The sequence below is a fragment of the Hippocampus zosterae genome, chromosome 1, assembly GCF_025434085.1.
Source record: "Hippocampus zosterae strain Florida chromosome 1, ASM2543408v3, whole genome shotgun sequence".
In the NCBI taxonomy this organism is placed as follows: Eukaryota; Metazoa; Chordata; class Actinopteri; order Syngnathiformes; family Syngnathidae; genus Hippocampus; species Hippocampus zosterae.
This window is the reverse complement of record NC_067451.1, coordinates 12,147,658-12,172,925: the sequence shown is the minus strand read 5'-3', so window position 1 is coordinate 12,172,925 and position 25,268 is coordinate 12,147,658. Positions and strand designations below refer to the sequence as shown.

The window sequence follows — 25,268 nt, the reverse complement described above, 5'->3', positions numbered from 1 at the left end:
GCATACCCCTTTCACTGACACCTTTCACTGCATGCTTGCATATGTGTGAAGTGGTCCTGTGTGGTGCACAGCATAAAAATACAGAATTCTGCAAGTTTGCCCTTGAGGTCCATCATGAGTATAATAATAATAATAATAACGAACATTGCAATTGAAAACATGAAAATCAGAAGCACATTTAAACTGGGCAAACGTGTTTATTCACTGTTGCTCGGGCTATTTTTTCTAACTGGGCAAATGTGTGTATTCATTGTTGCTCGGGCTATTTTTTTTATCTAAACGTAATTGTACGGCAAAAACGAAGCGACGTAGCGTTTATGATCACATTTTGGATCCTACATTCAATGATGTGTTCGATCAGTTGGTCTGTACATTTGTTTTGCAATGATGCATCGAGGTATTTGCACCCCCGATTGTACTACGACCGCTCGTAAACATGACTGTGTAACCATTGTATTCATGGAAGAGCTTCCACTTTGCAATGCTATTTACAAATGCTCGCGTGAAAAGAAATGACGCCACTCAGTTGCGAATTAGCGCAGTAACTTTTCCTGACGGCCTGGTGGTGCGTTTGCGCCTCCTGTCTGTTGACCGAGAGGTGTAACGACACTTTACTTTTTCCCCATTTCAAGGTTTGGTATCGGTGTTGGGCTCGACTAAAGCGTTTTAGCGAGGCGGAGAGCTTCCTGAGCACAGAGCCAAGATGCTGAACATGTGGAAGGTTCGGGAGCTGGTTGACAAAGCGTGAGTATCTCGCAGATCTTTCGCTTTATTTGAGTGCGGAGTTTACCTGTTTGAAAGAGACACGTATCAAAAACTTTGACGTCACATTGCTCGAACAAGTTAGCTAACCTAAACGCTGCTAACCATAAACAGCGGATAGCACCCTGCACTACCACGGATACAATTTATATGGAGGTGTCACTTTGGTGACAGCTAATGTGAGATAGCTTATACCGTCACGGCACTTGAGTGTGTTGTTGGCGTTTCTTCCTGACAGATCACGGCAGCTAACAAACTTAGCCAACATGCTAATTCATTAGCGTACTGGCTAGTTGGCGAACTGACCAGGGTAGCCAGCTAAGCTAGTTTGACAGCTTCGGATAATGAAGTGAGAACGTTGTCGTGACACAATCTCGACGCCTAGTTTGAAATAATATTATTTCAAAGCATCCTTTCATCTTGTGACGTGGCAGTTATTCTACTTGTCGCCGAGTTGTACTCTCTTGAGCCACTCTGTATTTACAGTATGTGCTTGTGTACCATCCACTGTACTCAGTTACTCAATGAATTGCGTCACACCAACACACATTTCCCCATAATATGGCACAAAATCCGTTACCCGAGGTCCCAGGTTGGATCAGCAAGTCCCATGGCTTGCGAAAATAAAACTAGAACAACTAAATAAGATGATATGATAAAAAGATGGAGGGACGCCAATTCACTGTACTATAACGTTAGTTACATCGGGTTTTTGGCGTGTCCATCAGTGTATTCCAAAAGCAATTTGCGCTAACAAGACGTTTATGTTCTCAGTATCATCAGATCAAGCAGGTATAAATTCAGGCTTTTAACAAGTGAATTGATTGAACAAGCATTTGCAAATAATTCAGGTAAACACTGTGGTACTTAGATGTCAGTCCATTATAATGTCAGTTATGTTGTGCGTTAAGCATATGCCAGAAGTAAATATTTATACTAGCCTTGAACTCAACCAGCAACTTGTAATGGTTTTCTTTTTACATACCTGTCAACCTTTCGGAGCGTCAAACTGTATAAATTACCCAAAAAATCCCTATAAAGGGCAAAAAAATCCTTATAACATACCAAAGCATTTTGTATGTCAAAATAACGGCAGGAAAAAAACATGAAATTTTCAATGATATTTATTGTAGATCTCCATAATACAATGTCTGGTTAATGTCTAATCATCATTCTACTTAGTGACATTACTGTGTTCAGAGTTGTATTCCTGCATTACTTTTTTCACCAACTCCAAATGGAGTTGGTGAAAAAAAAACCCGGAAATTTTCAGAATCCGTATGATTTGTGCGATACGGCCATATACGTAAGATTCACCACAAAATCCGTATGAACTATGGCTAAACCGTATGAGTTGACAGGTATGTTTTTACATATCGGGGTTTTCATATAGCTTTTATTATAGCAACCTCAGCCAGGGTAATTCTTCTCTCACTGTTCTTTTTTTCTCCCCAAAATTTTGAGGACTAAGACTCATAGGAAATATGACATTGAAAGTATGTTTAAAAAAAGGTGGGGGTGGGGTACATTTTGAGAAGCATATTATGATCATCAACTTCATCAGTTTAACAAGTGTGCTTCGGTTATATTTTGTTTGTTTAGTTGGTTCATGTCGTTGAAGATGGCTGGGTGTGTGAATAGTAGCTCTTGAGTATCTACAAACTTGTGAGTCAAAACGGAAGTTTCTGTGCTTCACTGTCAGAACTGTTAGTAACGTGACTTCCACTTGATCACCAATATCTTTCCAATATCATAGATAAAGCATTGCATCACCACATCCTTTCTGAATGCTCCTTTAAGGGGAGACACGATGTTGGGCAGTGTCCTAAAGAGGCTGAGGATACAGCCTGATCGTAGAACATATAGAAAGAACTTAAAATTGATTACTTGTCATAAAGTTTTATTAGGGTAACGGATGACAAATGAGGACTTATTTCCATTATTGAAAAACAACAAGTTAAAAAAAATATTTTGTTGCCTTGGACTTATTTTTCCACATCCATAAATGTTTTATGGATGATTCCGTCCCATGCAGCTGGACATAGTGACACAGCATGTCTCCACAAGCACAGAAAAGGGTGGATCCCTGTTTGACTTCCACTAAATCCATGCTGCTCTTTCAGGCCTCCTGCTGAGGTGACGTGAATATATTGGCATGTGCTGGAACCAAACATTAACTCCGCCATGTTTTGGCTGAAGCGTAGTTTCAAGTTAATTCATTCATCGTAATAAAATGTTTGGTTATACCAAACTGTAGATTATGATTTTGAAGTATTCAGAAACCATACAGTACGTCTCTGAACTAACTTTAAGAATGAACACTAGAACAGTGTTGAGTACTGTACTCAACACATAGGTAGTCCAACACAAATTTTTCAGTGATACCAGTTGACTTCTTAGTCAAGTCAAGTCAAGTCAACAGTATTTATAGAGCACTTTCAAACAGCCATCGCTGCATACAAAGTGCTGTACATGGAGCGATTTAACATATACAATAAACAGTAAGACGAATCAGTAATAAGTAATAAGTAATAAGTGTTCGAATTGAGTTTTTACTTTCCCTATTGTAAATAATGACGATTGAGTAGCAATTTAAAAACATATTTTATAGGCAATACTAATGTTCTTAGCTTTCTTTCAAGTGTAAAAATAAATGAGCTGCTGGGAAATAAAAATGAAGGATATCATTCGCCCTATGACATGTGACTGAACCAAAGGAAGTGGAAAGCAAGGCTTGCTGGAAATGAGTTCATTGTAATGTAGATTATACTTTGTAATGATCTTGATTGCCATTCTTAAATGGAGTCGGAGAGTTACTCTTGTATAGCAAAACGCTGTCCACTTGGCATTAACGGTTAAGGCATGATTAACGCGATGCAGTGGAAGGATTCCCGTCTGTCTCTGGCAGGTTCGTCTTCACCTCGAGGCCGCTACGACTTTTCGCTATTTTATCAGTGGCAACTTGAATCCCAAGTATGTAAAAAAATAAATAAATTATGGAGTCTATTAGATGCTCATGAGATTTTTCCATGTCTAGCTCATTATTTTGATGTCTGTCATGATGGTCTACCAAAAACGTTTGAGATATACCGTTCTGAAAAGTTCATCACTTACGAAAATGGAGGAACATGAGGGTTACTATCTAGAACAGCAGTTGGCCCCACATTCTTTTTTTTTTTCAAGCGTGTATTTTGTGGTTCTATCTCTACTTACTCGTCAGCATTTTGTGGCTGTTCAATGAGGTCAAATTCTAACCAGAAAGAGAAGTTGCATCATGTTGTTCTGAATGATCGAATGGATAAATTCAACATGTGCTGTTAGTTTATTTTATCAATTCTGAGTACCGGTATTTTTACAGATGACTGAACCGCCATCATGAATTACATTGTGCACGCTTCGGTACCAATGTTGCTGTTTTTCTTTTTACAGTTAATATTTTTTACAGATTTACATTTACAATTCGACAAGCCAAATCGTATTTTGCTGACCTACTTTTTCATTTTAATTTCATTTAAATGTCATCAATCAAGAGCTCTCTCTTTTGCCCTCATAAGTGTGCTTGTGGGGGGGGGGCAATACCACACCCCTCTGTCTCTCACTGTCGGGACAAGCTCAAGTGTGTGGGTTTAGAATTCATGGTTTTTTTTTCGCTCCTTGTTTAAACAGTGACTATGTGATTTGTATATTAATTACAGAACATGCTTTTCCACTTCAGCAACATTTCATGTGTATGTTACGTGTCCTCTCTCCCTCTCCCTCTCTCTTTTTTCTTTAACTCTCCTTCACAGAACCAATGTGGTGATGAACTACTCAGAGGTGGAGTCTAAAGTCAGAGAGGCAACCAATGATGACCCCTGGGGACCATCAGGACAACTGATGAGTGAAATTTCAAGGTTAGCACAACAGTCCACAATGTTAAGGGTTTGTTTGCTGTGCCTATTATTTTGCCGGTCCATTATACTTTGAAACAGCACAGCTGTAAATTGGGTTCCATTTTGATTTATTGTGGAATGATGTTTCTCCCAACTCCGATATATTGACAGGAGGCAAGAGGCGCACCACCGGTGTGTCACATTAGCATTAGCAGCGAGCTTAGTTGCGCCACCCATTACGGCAAGTGAAAGCCATCGATCACCGTCAAGTTTTAATAGTGGGTGGGGGTCACTGTCTGGGATGGACGGGACGTACGGGTTTGGTCAGTCTGAAATTCTCAAGAAGAATCAGTCTTGTATTTCGTAACTAATTAAACACCGCTGACAATACATTCTTTCACTCAAGTACTCTGACACATAAAGGAAGTTTGCATTGATTTCAACGTGTTTACAGGATATAAACCCTGATCCCCTCAAGCATGATGCAGCATAACCTTTTTCTACCTTTCTATTTTTTCCCTCCTTCATTTTCTTTTGTTGCTTTGTTCATTTTTTTGTCTTGAATGAGGATATTTTTCTTGATTGTTATACTTGACCTTTATATTCGATAAATGTTTAAAAAAAGAGAGAGAGAGAGAGAGACTGAGACACCACAATTGAATAAAACGGTGCCTTTAACAAGGCACCGAGTTTTAGAAACGAATGTTTCTAAAACTCTAGTTAAATGACTGGTTGGTGCTCCTTAAATGTTACTTGTCACTCTTGTATTCCATCTTATTCTTTGCACTTGACTGTATTCCTTGAAAAGAAGTTGTACAACCGTGTTTGGGACATTCTGGCCATAGGATATTTGTGGATATTTCATTTTATTGTGTCCGGTTGATACAAAATATATATTTAATTTAAAAAAAACAGGAAGAATAAAATTAGAAAGTTGCCTTTCATGCAATTTATGTATTTAAATCTCTAGAGGACCCCAAAAAGAAGGTATTTTATGCATTGTATATTTGTTTTAAATGAATTAACTGGTAATCTATATATTTTATCTGCCTCCCAAAAAAATCCATATCAGTCGAGCTCTAATTTACAGCCATAATATTGATTCTATGCTTGCTCTTACATGAGATCATTTGAGTGAACTCAACATTTTGCCCGGTCACAATGTTTACAGGACATGGGCAGATAAAATATAGGGTGTGATGCATTCTAGATTTAAATGTTGAATTTGTCTTGCCTCTGTGCATGTGTTAACGTTCAGAGCGACCTTCATGTATGAGCAGTTCCCAGAGGTGATGAACATGCTGTGGACCCGCATGCTGAGAGATAACAAGAAGAACTGGAGGAGAGTCTACAAGGTCTGCTGGCCATGTACCGCAAACTCTTTGCAGACAGACAGTATGTGAAACAAGGGCAAAGACCCCTGTTCACGTTTGACAGACCCTTTTTTAATAATGCAAGAAATATTATTATTTTACGACTCATTAACACACATCAGCTATGGTTTGAAAGTATTTTGATGTTTGATATTTTTAACATGTGCTGAATTGTCTGCAGCGGCCCAGGAAAAAAAAAGTCCCTCTTGATCATTTTGGGTCGTACACTACAGTATGTATGTTCAAAATGAATACTCTTATTGTTATCTGTCCTGCCTTGCAGTCTCTACTGCTGCTTGCTCATCTAATCAGGAATGGATCAGAGAGGGTTGTAACTAGTGCCAGAGAACATCTCTATGACTTGAGATCATTAGAAAGCTACCACTTTGTTGGTAAGTGTTTCCCCCTCTCTTCGAACATACTCAGGGTTTCCCTTTTGCAGTTTGTAGGAGGGGTGCATACGCCGGCACGTGAAGCCCCCCGTAGCTCATTGTCACTTTAATTCTCAAGTTCTGCTTTGATAATGAGAGCCTTTCTTCGAACAGAATGTTAATTAACAAAAGCTTTAGTGTGAGCTATGATGACAGCTGTGCTTATTCCACAATTCCACACACACACGCACACACACGTGGTCCCCAAAAGCTGCTTTCATTATTTTCAGCCATGTGTGTGTGTCTAAGGTGCAAGAAGTAAGATCATCCGTTAATGTTTGCTCAGCGATGGTTATATACAGTGTTCTTAGTGTATGCGAGTCAGCACTTAAAAAGTAACACTTTTTTAAAATCAGTCCATGTTGTAATGCCACACATGTGCTGTTCCTAGATGAGCATGGGAAGGACCAAGGAGTGAATGTGCGCCAGAAGGTGAAGGAGATGGTTGAGTTCGTCCAGGATGATGAAAGGCTCAGGGAAGAGCGCAAAAAAGCCAAGAAAAACAAAGATAAATATGTTGGTGTGTCTTCCGACAGTAGAGGATACAGAGGTTACTGTAAGTGTATTCATGGCCAAACTAAAGTAATCGCAGTCCTTTTCGCCAGAAAAAAAACAGTTATTTGGCCTAAAGCTACCACTGTGATTTCTTCCAGCGGGAGACAGGTATGACTCCAGTGAAACCCGTCACCAGTGGGATGATGACTGGGAGAGTAACAAAGGGCAGTTCCCTTTCAGCGATAAGTTGGGAGAGATCAGTGACAAGATTGGAAGCACGATTGACGATACCATCAACAGGTTTAGGAAGAAGGACAGAGATGACTCACCAGACAGATTCAGGTAAGAGAAGAGAGTGAGTGGCAATGTTTGTATATCTCTGTATGCACACACACACACCAGTCATGCTGGTAAGGCTGATTTGAAATATCTCAAACTCCCCTCCAAATCGTATTATTAGTTCGATGCATTTGATTTCCCAGATTAGTGTACCGTGTTTTGTTGAGTGCACCACTCTTTGAAAGATCTCCAGGATTTTTAATCATATACAGGGTGTATTGAATTGATGGCCATTTTGAGCAATAAAACATATCATGACTTAGGAAGCATAAATTACAATTTGAGGCTCTATGAGGCTCAAGCGGCATGCTCGAGACTGCAAAAACCTCAACTATTTTCTCACTTACTCACGTACTTTGTCACCAAGCCTCCAACTTCGTCAATGCATGCGTGGCCACAAACGAATGCCTCTAGCTCAAAATTTAGATTTTCTCCTACGTGACTTGTATGTCATCACTTGGGCAAAGAGACTTTAATACAGTATCCAAAATGTCACAATCTCTCCAGCAGAGAGCATTACGCATTGGCATTCTGTAATTTGTTCATTTGCCCTCGACCAGTGACAATGAGGAGGACCGAGGCCGCTCGTCTCAGAATGGCAAATCGGGCAAAGAGTTCAAAGATGAAGAAGAAACCGTGACCACCAAGAGTGTACAAATAGTCCAAGCTACAGAGACGACAGCCACCCGCAAGAGAGGAGGCGTCCCGTCAAAGAAAGTGGACTTGGGGGCGGCGGCCCAGTACACAGGAGACAAGAGCCCAAACGCTACCAGCAAACAAGTTGCGTGTGAATACACTTAGTGTGGCTGCAAGTACCATACGATGCCCCGCTTCTGATCTATCTGTATTCTCTATTTCAGACTCAATCAGCAGCAACGCAGCCCTCGAGTAGTGGACTAGTTGACCTACTTATGGTGGAGTCAACTCCTTCTCAGCCTCCTTCCGCTGGTAAAATTTTGGGTCATACCCTTTTCTTTTTAAAACTTGGTTTTAGATGCTATAATATCTGTGTTAGTTTATCTAGTTGTGCCAGCTGCAGTCGTCACCAGCTGCTCTCGCTATTTCAAAATAAACCATGAAAGCATGTACATGCTGTTTGTAGTGGGTGCGTTCAAAAAATGAGCTGTGGTCACAAGGACACAACTTCCACCTGAAAACATCACAGTGTAAAAGATAAGTTTTGCAACTAGTTTAGTCTGCGTCAGCATCAGCAAAGCTTAACTGCATAGGAATGAAATTCCTTCATCAATACATACCCATCATGCGAATGATACTGCAGTGTCATGAGATGTAAGAGTTTGAATGCGTAACTTGCAATGTACCTGTCTGGGGTTACTTTTTCTCTCACGCTCCGCGATCAATCCAGGCCCAACCAGTGGATTTGATTTGTTGAGTCTGTGCACCTGTTTTTTCCAGGCAATGGGAAATGCCGATCTGATGGCCTAACAAGCTAGCCGTCAAGTTAGCTTGCGTCAAACCGACAGTTGCGCACTTGTCACAATGTGCACCTGCTGGTGCCAGCGTCAGATTTTGAGGACAGTTGGAGGAGGGAGCTAATGTATAGGAACTAAGTGCACCAGATGTTTTTTGGAGTCGTCCCTGGTGAATGAAGAGGGCGGGAGGACTGAACAGATGTCAGCACCCCTCCTTTCTGCCTAACACTCTTGAACACACTAAAGGAATGCTAACTGTCAGCTGAGCACCTGGAGCTCTTCTCTCAGATGGACATCTTTATGACTTTTCTCATTGCAGACTTGATGAGTGGATTTGCCGACTTCTCTTCACCTGCTGCTTCTGCCGGACTTTCTGCGGGATCTGGTAGGATTCAAGGCTTCCTTTTAAGTGTGTGTTGTGCCTTTGTAGCTATGCCAGCATACTACTAGAATATTCACAAGGAAAGCTGGCCATATGGTGCGTGCTACCTGCTCTGCATAACAAGAACAGACACACATCAGCTCCAGTTATGGATGACAAGGAGACAGGGACAGAGGAAGACAGAAGTGTGTGTGTGTGTGTGTGTGTGTGTGTGTGAGGGGTGGGGGGGGGGGGGGTTGGATGGAGAGACAACAAGCAGAATCAATTCAATTAAATTTTAAAATGTGGCATCAGTTATCACTGAGAATACCATCCGTAAAATCGGACTGAGCAAACTCTGACTCAACTGTTGATTTTGCCAGGGCAGGTCTCATTTATTTGTCTCAGTTTACACAAATAACTTTTTTTCTTGCTCTTTTATCCTGCAGTTGCACCAGTCTCCAGTAACAATGGAGACTTTGGAGAGTGGAATGCATTCCCTGGTGGCCAGATGCCAGCATCTGCTCAGCCTGGAGACACCAGTGGGAATGACCTTTTTGGAGCCATGAAAGCCAGTCCTGCTCCTGCCCCCGCCCCCGTCGCCACTGTGGGCTCCAGTTCGTCCTCAGCGGATCTATTTGACTTGATGGGGCCAACGCAGACATTTACTTCCTCTCAGAGCCTCAACTTCAGCATGAATAGTACACAGAGCATGAACACCACAGGCCTGCCTCAGTCGAGGTCACAGGTATGCGTGGTTGCACTCAAACACCAACGTGTCCATTTTTAATAATTTATCAACATGCTTAGCATTACATGACATTGATTTCATGCAGTCATTTTGGGGGGAATTGCATTGACAAGAGTTGGGGTGCTGATATGAGCAGTTAATGTTGCTTGACTGATGCGTATGATTCAAAATGAACCAGAGAGCATGCCACATAAAGAATACACAATATACTTAATCACAATAGTGTGACGACGAGTGCATCGCATGAGAAAATTTGTGCTATAATCGATAAATACTTTTTAAATACAACTTTGTGAAACTGAAGCCTTTTGGAAATGTTTTTTTTTTAAACTGAACAAAATGAAAAAAGCTAATAGATGCCTTAATGAAAACGTATCAAAACATGACGTGCAACATATTGACTTCGGAGGCCAATTTTGGAGCAACAAACCTTTTCGCTCACTTTGTGGAGTTTGGCATTGCACATCTACATTTGTTGTTGCAAAACCTGAGCTGGGATAACTGTTATTCCGCATTAAGTACGAGGAGAGGAGACATGACCTTTTGTGACATCTTCTGTCAGAATTGCTAAAACAATGTTGCCTCTGGAGACGTATCGTTTTGTCAGTACTTTTTTGTTTATTTTTTAAATCTTCTCCAACTCCAAAAACAAAAGAAACACCGTGATCAAGAGAAACATGACAGTGAAGAAACAAGAGATAATTACTTCAACACAGTCATATGATCAAAGGTGTTTATTATGCGCTGTACAAAGTCTACCTACAAGGAACTAAAATAGGGAGTGAGAAATTGTATTCATGGCTTCAGATGAAGGTAAATGTTTTTGTTAATGTTCATGAAAAACATGAACATAAACAAAGTACCCCTGGTACTCGATCGATCAATAGATAGACCCTCTCCAAGAAATTTCTAAATTCCATTCAAAAAGATGAAACATTGAAGGTTGAACATTGATGAGCTGGAAAACGAAAATGATGTAAGAATAAACATAAATACTTGAAACTGTTTAAATTATGTGCCCTGAATCTGTATTCTATGAACATTTAACTTTTTTAGATGGTCACCCATTCCAAAAAATGATCCTAATCAGGTATGAATTTTGCGGAGTTGTAACATCACATTTCCATAAGCCTGCTACTGCAGCTAAACTGGGCAAAAAAAACAAACTTTTTTTGTTTTGTTATTTTTTGGTGATAGTTCCACTGAAGTTGTCATGTCATAGCCAAGTAATAATAGTGCTGCATTACAAGCAAAGAGGAGCTTGCTCAAGTAACGACCAATCCTGGCTCATCTTGCGAAAGTTCCATGACCAAACTTGGAAAAAAAGAGCTACTGTGCTGTCATTGTTTTGGTTGACAGCAAGTGGCAAAATGGCTGCTGCCAGAGAAGGCTAAAACCGGGTGAATTTTGGTGCTTAATTCATATTCAGCAAACGCAATATTAATTTTGCTGCTTAATTCATATTCCACAAACGCAATGTTAGTTGCTGTGTTTTGACTCCTGGGGGCTGTTGAGTTGAATTCCCATTTCATAAAAAGTAGGCAACCGCCACTTCCTTAAAATGAATTGAGATCAGTACTTGCACCTCCGGCTCTTTATCATCTCTTAGTACTGTAGTGTATAATACGGTGATTAATTTGTAGTATGGAATAATTCTCTCAAAATGCGTATAATTTTCTCTGCCAAGAACAAAGAGGAGACTTGTGTCATTAGATTACTGTTGCTCGCATCGTATCAAGATTACGATTTCTTTAGTGTTGTAAAAAGCTGATGTTTATTTATTTAATTATTTATGACAAAGGTCTTGGCAGAGCTCTTTGTGGTTAAGACTGCACTTTCAAGGTCCATTTTTATTGATGCTTTTTCCAGCCCCTACAGAACATTGGGACGCCTCTACAACCGCAGACTGCTCAGCAGGGAGTCGTTTCTCAGGGCGCTGCAGCCAAAGCGTCGCTCCCTTCCACCTGGTCAGACCACTCGGTGAACATCAGCCTCGACTCGCTGGGACCCGGCATGCAGGCGCCCAAGCAGAGTCAACCCACCCTCAACACACTTCAACAAGGTAAAGGAAAGACAGACATAAATTCTAACTCTGTTGACGTGCTGTGGCTGTTTTTTTTTTTTAAGCATCCCGTAAATAATACAGCGCAGTCTGCGATTGCATTCAACAAGGAATTAATTAGCATCTTTGTTGATGGAGCCACATGGTTCAACCTCAAGCTGAAAAGCTTATACACTCGCAAGTAGGCTAACTAGGAGGATGCTCGTAAATAAATAATCATTCAGGTCATTAAGAATTTTGTCAATCTGGCAATCTTATGGCGATGTTGTCCTAAAGAATGAGGCAGCAAACAGTCAGACTTGCAATGAATGTGATTTCATCAACAGTGGAACCGCTAATCTTTTCCAGAGATAAAGGGAGAGAAACAAAAATGGCATGTTAACAGCCTTAAAAGCACTGCGATTGGCAAAATGTATAAACAGTTAAAACAATTGTCAGTAAAAAGGTAAAGAGTCGTTCACTGCGCCACTGGGGCTCCTCACGCTTTTCTTAGTAGCTGTGACTTTCCCCATTAAGATGATTAGATGTACGGTGGCAGTTGCTCTTAAGACGGCAAGTTAAACAGCTGACGCCATTCTGCCTCTTTTAGCCGGCGGAAGCTGGCAAATGCCTGGGTTGACATGGCCCAGCAGCCCCGCATCGGTACTTTATACACTATTCAGCAAGCGGGCAGGAAGCGGAAAAACATGACTGCCATGGCAAGTCTGAAGCAGGCTTCACTTTCAAACCAAATCAATTTCATATCCTTGACAGTAAAATGCGGATGTTATGTTGATGGCTTACAGATTGGAATGTAAAGATCATTCAACATTAGAGTGTGTTATCCATCTTCTTGTAAATCCCTTATCTTGAAAAACGAGTTGCCACAAAGCAAAATAAGAAAAAAAAAAAACTAAACAATGCGTGCAGACGCAGTTAATCTTTTGATGCTCACTCAACTGATGTTTGGCCGTTCTTATCGAGCTGACGTTCCGCACAATATGGTGATGCGGTATAAGATATTTGTAATAATAAGCAAGATTTATATTTTGCCATCAGCAAGCTCACTGAAAGTAATTGCCAACAAATTCAGACAAGAGATGCCCAAATGTGGAAATACGACAGAGCAACCTCAGTCATCATCTCCTGCTACCTCAATGATGGCGAACAATTGAACCCGGCGGCCACGATGGAATCGTGTTGAAGGATTCGTCGGCAATAATTTGCTGTGAAACAGAACTTGGATGCAGTGGCACCTCAGTTCACTAATAAATTGCTTTATGAACCGAAGTACCACTGTATGTGCGTGTGCGTGCCCCAAAAGAGCCTAGTTAAATGTAACTTGATGAATACATTGCAGGCAGCCAGGCCAATGCCAGCATGCTGTCACAGGGATTTTCGACCATGAGCCTTGGACCCTCGGCAGTCAGACCGCCTGTCAATGCTATGATGCACCCCAGTGCCGGAATGGGAATGGGGATGGCCCCCAACCCTGGAATGATGGTCATGGGGATGCCCCCCAACCAGGCAATGATGGGGATGTCAATGGCTTCCAACCAGGGCATGATGGGAATGGGCATGCACATGGGAGGGGTGACGATGGCGATGCCCGGCGCCATGGGAATGGGAATGGGAATGAACCCGGCAATGGTTCAGCAGTCCAAACATGACAGTTTCGCTGACTTTGGGAACTTCGGGAAGTGATGAAGAAGAGCAGAGATGAGCCAAGAGGTCATTGGTGAAGGATTGTTCTGAGCTTCAAACAAAGAGTACTTGAATCATGTCAACTCTCACTCTACCGACACCCTGCAATCTTTCTTTTAAGCAAATCTAAGTGTGTGTGTGTGTGCGTGTGCGCGCACGCGCGTGCGAGCGAATGCATGCGTGTGCCGTTTGAACCAATGATCAATGCGGTCTTCAGATGGCTACTGTAAATTGTGTGCCTTGCTGGTCATGAATGTCACTTGTGTTTGCTTTTATGACCTCAATCAAACGGAATCAGCAGAATAGCAAAAATTGATGTATATAGATATACTGTATACATATATAAATATATCTCGGTTGATGCATCTCTTTTCACGATGCCACCTATTGAATGATGCTTTTGGTGAACATGGTCAGCCATTTTAACTTCCAAGTTACCTCTCATTTTGTCCTGTCTTCCTTTAGCCTGTCAATTGAAATCTCCATCTCTTTCCTCGAAACTAGGAAGAACTTTGATCTGCAGTGAGTTGAGTTGGCTGCTAACAGTTACGCCATCCACACAAAAGCGATTTGAATTAAGAGCACATTGTTACCTTCTCTCCGACATGCCGCGATGACCTTTGGCTGCAAAAAGCAGTTTCCTCACATCCACACCACTCACCCTTTGTTACTGGTACAATGTTATGGCTCTTCTTGTTGATGTACATATATAAATGACTTCTAAGAAGAGTGTGATCGCTTTGCATTTAAAGAAGATAATCAATACTTAGGGAATGTTCTTTTTCTTTCCCCTCCCCTCCCTCTCCCCCTCATGAGTACAACCCAGAGTGCCTGCGAGACCTTTGCCTTTCCTCTTTTGTTCACTTCCATAAAGAAGACAATATGACCATGCAGTGTTGAAGGCAGCAACCACACCATGTACAAATAATGCCGGTTTGTACTCGTGCCTCAAGCCAAGTAAACTGTCAGTACACCAAGGCAGTTGTCTTAACTAGTTCACTCAAGCAGTTTGTTTGTCCCTTCGACATATTTACTTCCTCTCTTTTGTTGTGTCATTCTGTTAACGCAAACTGTTTGCCGATTGCATCACATTTGCGTTAAACTTTATATTTTTGCATTTACAACAGCTCCCATGCAATATTTGTCGGGTCGCGTGTATGTGTGTGCATTTCCCTTTCGACTAAGCAGATGAGCAAGAGGACGAACTGCGGTGCCGATCTGTTGGTGCGTACATACAAGGCACAGCTCCTCGCTGGATGGACCAAGTGCCTCCTGACCCTTGTAACTGTAACATTACATCAATCTTGGGTGCCTGTTTTTTTTTTTTTTTTTTGGGCCAATGATGTTATAAGTAATTCACATGCCGGAGTGTAAGGATGTGGATCCTGCAGCTTTGGAGGGCCTCAAGAGGTCTAGCACACCGATACAATGTAGCCTTTTATTATTGAAGTCTGGAACATTACAATGACCAAAATCTGTTTTCTTTCATTAGTTTGTTTTATCTAATTTTTTTATCTACTTTTGATCTTCTGTAAGTAAGAATCGGGTTGTTATAGAAACACTAGTATATGCAAATATCAAAAAGAAAGTCCTTGGAGAATTTTTGCATTATTCCCATTTTGATTGACACAGCAATATTGCTTATCTACAACATTAAACCGTTGATTGAAATGATGTAATGGTCTGTGTTATTTTGGTGCGTTTTGTCATTTGCGTCATTAGAAAGAGCTTCAAGCAGCACAAGTGGATTGTATTCAATGTAGAAATTATTTAAGTTAATGTCAACGTGATCAAAAGTGCAAGGCAAGTGAATACTCAAAGCCCTGCCGTAGAAGCAGCGTTTAGAATTTGGGATCGTCATCTTAATAGTGACTACATAATTGTTTGACATTTTATTGTCATGGCTCACTTTTGGCAGCCTTTATAGATCAAACCAATTTCTGTTTTGTAATTGCAGTAGATGACGTCTCAAATGCAATTTGCTATAGGACATCTTGTACAAGTTTGAATGTTGTAGACAAGATGACTGCAAAAAGTTTCGTTTTTATGACCACAGAACACCTGACTGGGCTCAGAGGGAAAGTAAACACCAGGTATGTTTTATTATTTTTTTAATTTATTGAGAAAAGACAGCTGGGAGAGGCTCCATCTTGCCCGCGACCCTGGTGAAAATAAAGTGGTTCAGATAATGAACGGATGGATGGACAACATTTTTTTCGTTTTTTTAAATATATATTTAATTTTGGAGGACACATGAAGCGTTGACGAATTGTGGACGTGACTGTACGCCATAAATGACCTACTTTCATTGCAATACGAATAAAATATGAAAAATACACAAGAAATAGTGAGACAATGAGCAACCTCTGCCATGAAAAAAAATCTTCCACGAGATGCAGTAAATTGTGCTTTTATGAGTAATGTGCCCATTAAAGAGTAAAAGCAATTCGAGACGTCAAGACAAATGACAGCTTTTGAGTGCCATCTGCAATCTCGACCATCGCAAACTCAATTATTCATAATGCATTTATGAAGTCCGCTGAGACCGCGCTGTCATTCCTGTTCAAACTAACTGGAAAAGCAACATCAAGAGACAAGCTGGAGATGGCGGCCTCGCCGGAAGTAACGTGTGTTTGCTGACACCTGCTGGATGGTGCGGTTGACGCACTAATGGAGGTGTCGCGGGGGGTGATGATTTCCGGCCAATTAAATGGGTGAATGGTACACGTGACGCCAACGAACCGATTTCATCTTTGTTCACTTCTGGCTAGAACAAATAATATAAAACACTGCATGCTCAGTTACAGCCGTAATTATGTTGTTTGATTAGGGTTTTTTTCTTCTTCTGTGGTTTAGTGTGTTTAATAAAACTTACTTTATTATTGGGACTTTACTACCGTGTCTGAGACGGACACATTCCTATTTACACACAGATTATGTTGCCAACGCAGGAACATTCCTGTCGTAAATCGAAGACCCCTTCCAAATTATTTGGTGATGGCTTGTGTGGCCCGTGGGCCATACGTGTTCCACTGCTTTCTTTAATCTGGCCCACTGAGCATTTAAGCAAATGAGACAGCGGGCCCTCTAAATCTGGGGTCATATAAGGTTCAATTAAAGTCCCATTTCATTTTAGTTATTTTATTATACTCGTTATAATCTCTTTGAGAGAATTTCAATTTACACCGCCCACATTAGCATGCTGGCGTGCAAGAATTATGAGTGTGAACAGCCTCTTGTGTTGGGAGAGCAGGGTCAGTGCCTTGCTGAATGGCAGGAAGCCGGGAAGCAGACTAGCCTCTCTCCAAAAGCTAGTGGCCACTTTCACACTTCTCTGCAGATGAAATTGGAACAGTGAATCCTGCAGGTCCTTACAAATAAACTGCTATACTTCTACCAATGCTTACTAATGTGCTCAGGGGATCAACTCTCAACTCGCCCCCACGGCTGGTTTTATGTGTGTGCAACACGTGGACATATTATTTCATGCTCGGCCTGTGCATGACTGAGTTCTCATCTTTAAGACGGTGTGACATGTACTGTAAAAGGACACCAGAATGAACAAGCAACAAGCTTTAATTCCTCAACCACAAGGTGATTTCTGTGGAACACAAAGCAAATCTTACATATCAACATGATATACAGTATGAGCAACTCTGGGCAGAGATTTCTGCCAGCTCCTCAGCAGCATTTAATGCCTATCAATGCAGATGGTAACACGTAGCTTTAGATGAAGTGGTACAACAAGAAATGCAGTCCGGAGCTGTCAGAGCGGTTGAGGGTTGATAAGGAGAACGTTTTCTCCCCTGATGAATAACTGGTTGATGTGGCGAGTATGGACCTTGCCATACACCCTGCACTCTTTCTCTTGACCTGTCTTTGTCCCCTTCGGTGGCTCCGTTGGCTTGTCGTCACTTCTCTGCCTGGCAGGGCGAGCGGATGAGTGTTCTGAAGTCACCTTCCGGTTTGAAGGCAGACACTGGCCACTTTCTCCGGGGACACGGTGTTTCGTTGTTGCTCCTTCACTTGCTGAGCTCTCCTGTAGCTTCATCTTCTCAAAGAGCTAGGCAAAACGTTCAACCACATTGGGATGAGTCAACATGTATGTAAAACATTAAAACATTCCCACAGTGTAAATTCCCAGAATAATGCACAGATTATGCCTGGCCTATAACAAACACGCTTTCAAGAAACCGTCTTAATTTTGTGGATGGCATTATGAAGCATGAAGACTATTAAATAATTTTAGTGGACAATGTAGGGCCAGGTGTCAATTTCCTCATCAGGTCTTAAAGCAGGATGACCCAAAGCAGGCTTCAAAAAAGCACACAGAAATCATTTAAGATAACGTGTTGGAGATTCAAAAGCTGCTCCTCAAATGAAATCATTTTTTTTAGAACCTTGAAAACCCAGAGAATACCCGACTCCAGATTTCACAGGAGCTGGGAAGAGGCACCCTGTAAATCTGAGGGCCTTGGAGCAGCTGGCAAAAGTGTGTGCTGAAATTTCAGCAGACACTTGGAAGAAAATGGCATACCCGTGAAATAGTGAGGGCCTTCTCATGGTAGAGGGCCTTCCCGATAAGAGGCTCTCTGTAGGTCTCATCAACATCCACCATGGCCTGACGACGAGACAACAATCGGCAACTGTCTCTAATCGCAATCATAATCACAAACGCATCCAAGCACTCACCAAATTCCAGAACTTGTCAAAGGCCACAACGAAGCCAGAGCACACACCCCTCAGTCCTTTGAAGGTCCTGATGTGAACTTTGACTCGTATCCTCTCCTCCACACATTTGTGCAGTTCGCCCAAAGGACTGCCTTTGCAGACTGCACACAAAACAGATCTCAGGTTAACTTCAACTGTGATATTTTGGAGTTCAGTGTATTGGACAACCTCCTTGCCCGAGTGAGTGTTGGGAGATGAATTCAAATAAATAGGTAACACATGTCGATTAGACTTCACGAGATCGGTGTTTTGGGGTAGATCAGCGATCAGAAGGTCTGATAAAGACGATACTCAATCAGAAGATGGAGCAATATATGTACGTATTTAAGTAACTTGGATATTTATTCTATGGTCAACCTTCGCAGTCACGAATATATATTGGAAAAATGAATAATTTCATCCCCCCCGCCGGCCCCCCAATAAAAAAAGCTGATAAAATTATTTTACACGTTTACATCTCCTTCTCTGACACAAAAAAAATATTGACATTGATTTACTTGAAGTGTATTGTCAATGCTGTGTATTGGACGTACGGGTCATCCTTGTCAGCACATTTTTCTGAGGCTTGCGTCTCCGTGATTGCGGCGTTCGGCTGCTGCTTCCCCCCTCGTCTTCCTCGTCCGCTGACTTCTTGTTCACCATGAGCTTCTTGAGCCTCTCGATGCGCTCCGGGTCGGCGACTCCTTTCATGGCCTGCAGGCGCTTTTTCTCCACATTCTCCGGCTTGGCTCTACCGGGTCCCCCCTTCAGGAAGCCCTCGTACTCGGCGACGTTGTTGAAACATTTTATGTTGGGAAACGGGAGCGGCACCGCGGGCGAGTATAGGGCCAGAAGTGGGTCGAACTTTTCAGAACACACATCTATTTTAGAAGCGGAATCGTCTCTTGGCACCGATGAGGCAAAGGAGCTGGAAGCAGATTCTTCTTCTTTACGATTTGGCTTGTTTCGCCTGTCCCTCTCTTTCTCCTCCATGTTTGTTTGAAACAGCCGCAAGCAGGCAAACGCGTCCTGCAAAGCATGATGGGAAATTAATCAACTCTGAAGTTACACAGTAAATTCACGCCACAAAACGTTAGCTTTACTCTAACTCAGTGTATTATAATTTTTGTTTCACACGATAGAAGTGTTGGCGTGTAATAGTCGTTGTTTGTAATCCGGAACTATTTATAATCGTGTCCGTGTTCTCAATATGACTGTACACACTGACGGACCAAATAGAACATGCGTCAGAAACGTCTTTCGTTGTATGACATTCTTCAGTATATAAGATATTTATGAAATCCACTTTGACTGTCAAGATAAGACGGTAATCAGGAAATCGTTTTAAGTTAAACGTTTTGTTTATCGTGCGTCTGAAAGATTTCCATCTTTCCAAGTGTGGTATGGTAAGCCTGTTTCCTTTCAGAGCACTGGTTACCACTGAGGAGTACATTGTCATTTGTGTTTTTAGTTAAAATAAACGCAAATACAAATGCGAATCGTATTGCATTGAAAAACTTGTATCGTGTTGTAATTAATTCAACACTTTATTATGACACATATAGCTTACATTTATTGCATTATATACCATTTACTGTGTATAAACGGTCATCCAGTTACGCGCTGAAAAGGTGAATTACATTGTATGCCGTCATCATTTAGTCCAATTTGTCATATTAGCGTTGAAACTACACATTACACCACTTATTAATTAATTTGGATGTGTTTTTGTTGCAGAGGCAGATTGATGCAGATTATAAATGTGTGCCGATTCCGCAACGGTGTCAAATCGCGTGTTATAAAGCCCCTGGCCTGTTTTTTTACTTCTTCTCGTACCATGGCCAAGAGCAAGTTTGAATATGTGCGTAACTTTGAAGTAGATGACACCTGTCTGAGAAACTGCTACATTGTCGTGAGGCTGGATGGGCGCAACTTCCACAAGTTAGTCTTCTTTTCTCAATTCACACCTTTGACTTTTGTGGGAAAGTGGATTTATGGTCCTATAGTCCAGAATCATAGTATCATGTCGTGTTTCAGGTTTTCAGAGCAGCACAAGTTCACCAAACCCAATGACAACAGGGCCCTGGGCCTGATGACCCGCAGCGCCCGCTCGGTCATGGAGGAGCTTGAGGATATTATCATTGCATATGGACAAAGTGATGAGTTTAGTTTTGTTTTCAAGAGGACCTCCAACTGGTTCAAGAGGAGAGCTAGGTAATTGGGTATGTAATTATACTTGTGTTATTGTTGTTGTTGTTCTGTGTCTGACCGAATTTCTCCTGGCAGCAAGCTGATGACCCATGTGGCCTCGCAGTTCTCGTCCTCTTACGTCTTTTACTGGAAAGAGTTTTTTGGAGAGCAGCCTCTCCTCTACCCACCAGGATTTGATGGACGTGTGGTACTGTATCCTAGCAACCGCAACCTGAAAGACTATCTGAGCTGGAGGCAAGCAGACTGTAAGTATGTTATAACTATCATTACACCGATTATGATGGTGGTGACGATGTTAATGATGATAATGAAGGCGATGACGACCAAAGTATCACTGAATTTGTTGTCTCTTGCAGGTCACATAAATAATTTGTACAACACAGTCTTTTGGACTCTCGTGCAGAAAGGTGAACTAACCACAGTTCAAGCAGAAGAGCGCTTAAAGGTGACCATTTAACACTTGGTATTGTGAATTCAGATCTGAGTTGTATTCATATTTACAGTACTGTATATAGAATGCAGAGGGTCATCAGGTTCATGACAGAGTTCCTCTCTATTGCTAACCAATGCTAACGCCGTGGTAAAATCATGATTACAGGAACTATTTGATTTAAAATACTTTCAGGCCATTCAAGTAATCAATGAAAAACCGTTACAAAATCAAAACGAAAAAGCAATAGCTCTACTACAGTGGTTTGGCTTGCACGCTTAAGGAGACCAAATTAGTTCATCCTGCGCTGTTCCTGTCTGTGAAATGCATCAACCAATGTGTCCGACCCACTGCGATTTCACTGCATCCGCGTACTGGCAGAGGATGTTGCATGCCAACTTTGTCAATGCAATGTACCAATACATGATGAAAAAAACTTTTTTTTTTTTTGAAGACATACACCAGCAAATATTTCTTCTCTATAGTGGTCAAAAATTGGTGGATTTCAGTCTTCTAGTACCACATTGAAAGGTTTTTCTTTTTCTGCCACAAGATGGAACTGATTATGTTTCTCACAACCTACAGTTTTTTTTCGAATAGTTCATTTAAGAGTCTGACAACACGTGGCATGCTTCTTCATGTTTTAAACATGAAGAAGTTAAAAAGTTATTGATGATGATGCATTAAAATGTTTGGGGGAGGGGTTTCGATCATTTTTACCTATAGCTGTACTCTTAGAAATGGAATTGTGGAGTTATGCATTCAATCTCCACCCTTTGTATGCCTAATTTAATATAGTCTCTGCACATGTTTTCACATTTGTGTTGTCATACAGGGAACGTTAGCTGCTGACAAAAATGAAATCCTGTTCTCAGAGTTTGACCTCAACTACAACAATGAAGCGGCCATCCATAGGAAAGGCACAACTCTTATCTGGGAAAAGGTCAGATGATATGATGCTCATTTTATTGATTACTGCTTGAGATCTGTTAAGGTACACCTCAAACATTGTCGAGTGTTGTGTTCACTGAACATGGTGGCCAGCTATTATTTTTTAATCATTTTAAACATATCAAATTAATTACCAATAAAATATGAACGTATCTGCTGCAAATGGCATGCATATGTGAAGTATCCTTTTCAACTTTAAGACATTTAATTACTCACTCTGAACTTAAATGAAAAAAACAATGCACTGGTGATTTGCATTGCACATGAGCTTCATGTATCTTTTTTTGTAACAAGAACACTGTTACAGTATAAAAACAAAACACTCATACTCTAATAAGTGTTGAGTCGATGCCTTTGGTGAGTAACACTTTAGTGTCGCTGTCTTAACAGCCCTTTCTTGATACAGTTTAGGAAAAAATGACACTTATTACCACAGTGCACCATTGGTTAATTTCACATTTGATCTTTTTTTATTTTGCAGCATGATGAAACTGTTACCAAACAAATAATAGGAGTGAATGACGAGAGGAAGGACATACGCGTGACCCGAAGCAAGAAGATTGTGCAGACCTACCACTGTGACATAATAGGAGAAGAGTTTTGGCAGCAACACTCAAACATTCTAGAAGACGATGGCTGTTAGTGTTGTGAAAAATAAACACACATCACGGTGACACGTTTGGATCAGTTTGTTTACTAAAAGTAAAAGCCAAGTCAGAAATGTTCTTTACAAGAATACGATCCATGCGACCCCGCAAGTCTGAACACGATATTCTGATTAATATTGTGTTTCTGGATTGTGAATACAGCAGCAAAGTCCACGCATGTTTATCTATTTCGGACTGGGGTGGCGGGGTCATTGCGCCGCTTGCAGTCGACTGAAAATGACACTGCACGTGCAGTATTGTGCTTAACCTCAAGATGGCGCCACACCGACGGGTTTTGACCCAAATTAAAGGTTTTAACACTTAAACGTGGGTAGGGAACTCTGGTTTTTCGAGAGCCATATGCTGCTTGTTTTAGATTTCTCTGTACTTCAACACGCCTGATTCAAATGATCAGTTCATCAGCAAACTCTGTAGAGGCCTGAAACGATCATGAACAATTGAATCAAATGTGTATGAGGATGGAGGCTATCTCAAACAGGCAGGATATGGCTCTCGAGGAACTGGACTTTCCAACACGTATATAAAAATGTCAAAATAATGATCAGGACCTGTAGACAGCATTAGTAGACACCTGTTTATACAGTTTCTCAGCAAAAATAAATAAAATGGTGAGACCCCTTTTAGTCCATTCAATACCAAATTAATATTACACAAACACAATATTAATCTGAATGCAAACACAGATTTTTGTTGTGCGCTACATAATTGTAGGGTCATTATGACTGTGATACCCAAATATATAATGTATGATAGCCTGATATAACATATACCGTATGCAACAAAATGATAACTAGTTTTGAAATCAGAGGCCAGTAAAAACAAAAAACAGAATCAGAATCATCTTTATTGGCCAAGTATGTAGAACACACAAGGAATTTGTCTCCGGTATAACACGCTGCACTAGTATCATCGTAAACAACAACATCATTGAACCATTTTAGAGTAACCAGTAGTTTTGTAGTACCATTTTGTGGTGCAAGAAGAGTGACTATGTCCGTGACTGTTTAAGGAGTTAATGGCTAGAGGGAAGAAGCTGTTTAAGTGTCTACTGGATTTGGTGCCCATGGATCTGTAGCGTCTGCCTGAGGGGAGTGGCTGAAAAAGGTGGTGGGCAGGGTGCGGGGGATCCAGGAGGATTTTCCGTGCCCTTGTCTTGATTCTTGCAGTGTGCAAGTCCTCAAGAGTGGGTAGGGCGGTGCCAACGATTTTTTCCGCCGTCCTAACTGTCCGTTGAAGTCGGATTTTGTCCTTTTTTGTGGCGGCCCCAAACCAAACCGTGATGGAAGAACACAGGATTGATTCGATGACTGCCGTGTAGAACTGTCGTAGCACCTCCTGTGGCAGGCCATGCTTCCTCAGCAGCCTCAGGAAGTACATCCGCTGCCGGGCCCTTTTCAGGATGGAGATGGTGTTGACTTCCCACTTCATGTCCTGGGAGACTGTGATTCCCAGGAACTTGAAGGTCTCGACGGTTGACACAGGGCAGTTGGATAGTTTGAGGGGCAACTGTGGAGAAGAATCTTTCCTGAAGTCCACGATCATCTCTACAGTCTTGAGCATGTTCAGCCCGAGGTTGCGTCGGCTGCGCCAGAGCTCCAGCTGCTGCACTTGTTGGCGGTACGCAGACTCGTCGCCGTCTTTGATGAGACCGATGACCGTGGTGTCGTCTGCGAACTTTATGAGTTTGACAGCTGGATCTGTTGAGGTGCAATCGTTTGTGTAGAGAGAGAAGAGCAGTGGCGAGAGGACACATCCCTGTGGGGCTCCAGTGCTGGTGGTGCGTATTGATGATGTTGTTGCTCCCAGTCTCACCTGTTGTGTCCGTCCCGTCAGGAAGCTGAGGATCCACTGGCAGATCGTAGGGGAGTAGTTTGGGGGTGAGGAGTTCCGGGATGATGGTGTTGAACGCAGAGCTGAAATCCACAAACAGAATCCTTGCATAGGTCCCTGTGCTGTCGAGGTGCTTGAGGATGTAGTGCAGACCTATGTTGACTGCGTCTTCCACAGACCTGTTTGCCCGGTAGGCAAACTGGAGAGGATCCAGCAGGGGTCCAGTGACGTTCCTTAGGTGGTTCAGCACAAGGCGTTCAAAGGACTTCATGACCACAGACGTCATGGCGACAGGCCTATAGTCGTTCAGTTCCGATGTTGCCGATTTCTTGGGAACTGGGATGATGGTAGACTGTTTGAAGCAGGATGGGACCTTACACAGCTCCAGGGATCTGTTGAAGATTTGTGTGAAGACCGGAGCCAGCTGGTCAGCGCAGACTTTCAGGCAGGAGGGGGACACTTTGTCGGCCCCCGGAGCTTTCTTGATCTTTTGGTGCTTGAAGAGCCGTCTCACGTCCTGTTCGTGGATCTGTAGTGGAGAAAAAGAGGGTGGGGGGTAGGTATAGTGGTTTCTGGTAGAGGTGTGTGTGTGTGGGAAATGGGGGTTTCCTTTTCAAATCGGCAGAAAATCAAAACATTGTTCAAATATTACACTTAACGTATTTTAATGGGGATTGATGAAAAAAAATGTTCGCAAGACATCTCAACATCTTTGAAGACGGCCCTGCTAGAGGTGAGGAGAACATTCATTTCCCAAAACCCGTCCCTGTTGTAGTTCAGAAATTTTACCATGAAAGGTACTGTTGCACAATGCAATCTCTGTGTCAAGTGTGTGCATGTACAAAATTTGTGTCATCAAACCATCATATTTGGGCAGAACCAGGTCCTTAACTCAGCCCAAAATCA

At 41.8% G+C, this 25,268-nt stretch overlaps 3 protein-coding genes across 6 annotated transcripts; 2 read left to right on the top strand and 1 right to left on the bottom strand.

Moving 5' to 3' along the window:
• The first annotated feature begins 551 nt into the window (after positions 1 to 551).
• On the top strand, positions 552 to 15,236 carry clint1a (clathrin interactor 1a). Its single transcript, XM_052046859.1, has 12 exons — positions 552 to 744; positions 4,551 to 4,655; positions 5,893 to 5,989; positions 6,291 to 6,399; positions 6,830 to 6,994; positions 7,092 to 7,275; positions 7,833 to 8,052; positions 8,133 to 8,220; positions 9,025 to 9,090; positions 9,516 to 9,814; positions 11,687 to 11,879; positions 13,219 to 15,236. Exons 1-12 carry the CDS (start codon positions 704 to 706, stop codon positions 13,560 to 13,562), a joined length of 1,911 nt encoding a protein of 636 aa, XP_051902819.1. The 5' UTR covers positions 552 to 703; the 3' UTR covers positions 13,563 to 15,236.
• A 282-nt stretch (positions 15,237 to 15,518) lies between these two features.
• Positions 15,519 to 23,155, top strand: thg1l (tRNA-histidine guanylyltransferase 1-like). 4 transcript variants are annotated; one of them, XM_052050779.1, is made up of 7 exons: positions 15,519 to 15,655; positions 20,010 to 20,213; positions 20,310 to 20,486; positions 20,559 to 20,728; positions 20,840 to 20,928; positions 21,749 to 21,856; positions 22,346 to 23,155. In XM_052050779.1, the coding sequence occupies exons 1-7, from the start codon at positions 15,585 to 15,587 to the stop codon at positions 22,505 to 22,507; spliced, it is 981 nt and encodes a 326-aa protein (XP_051906739.1). In that variant the 5' UTR covers positions 15,519 to 15,584; the 3' UTR covers positions 22,508 to 23,155. The 4 variants fall into 4 exon arrangements, with proteins under 4 accessions (XP_051906739.1, XP_051906913.1, XP_051906827.1 ...); XM_052050867.1 differs by lacking the exon at positions 15,519 to 15,655 and adding an exon at positions 19,398 to 19,678; XM_052050953.1 differs by lacking the exon at positions 20,010 to 20,213 and having other exon boundaries at positions 15,540 to 15,655.
• lsm11 (LSM11, U7 small nuclear RNA associated) lies at positions 17,121 to 19,358 on the bottom strand. Its single transcript, XM_052051367.1, has 4 exons — positions 18,827 to 19,358; positions 18,255 to 18,394; positions 18,100 to 18,183; positions 17,121 to 17,625 (listed from the first exon to the last, which is right to left on the bottom strand). Exons 1-4 carry the CDS (start codon positions 19,263 to 19,265, stop codon positions 17,329 to 17,331), a joined length of 960 nt encoding a protein of 319 aa, XP_051907327.1. The 5' UTR covers positions 19,266 to 19,358; the 3' UTR covers positions 17,121 to 17,328.
• Positions 23,156 to 25,268: the final 2,113 nt, after the last annotated feature.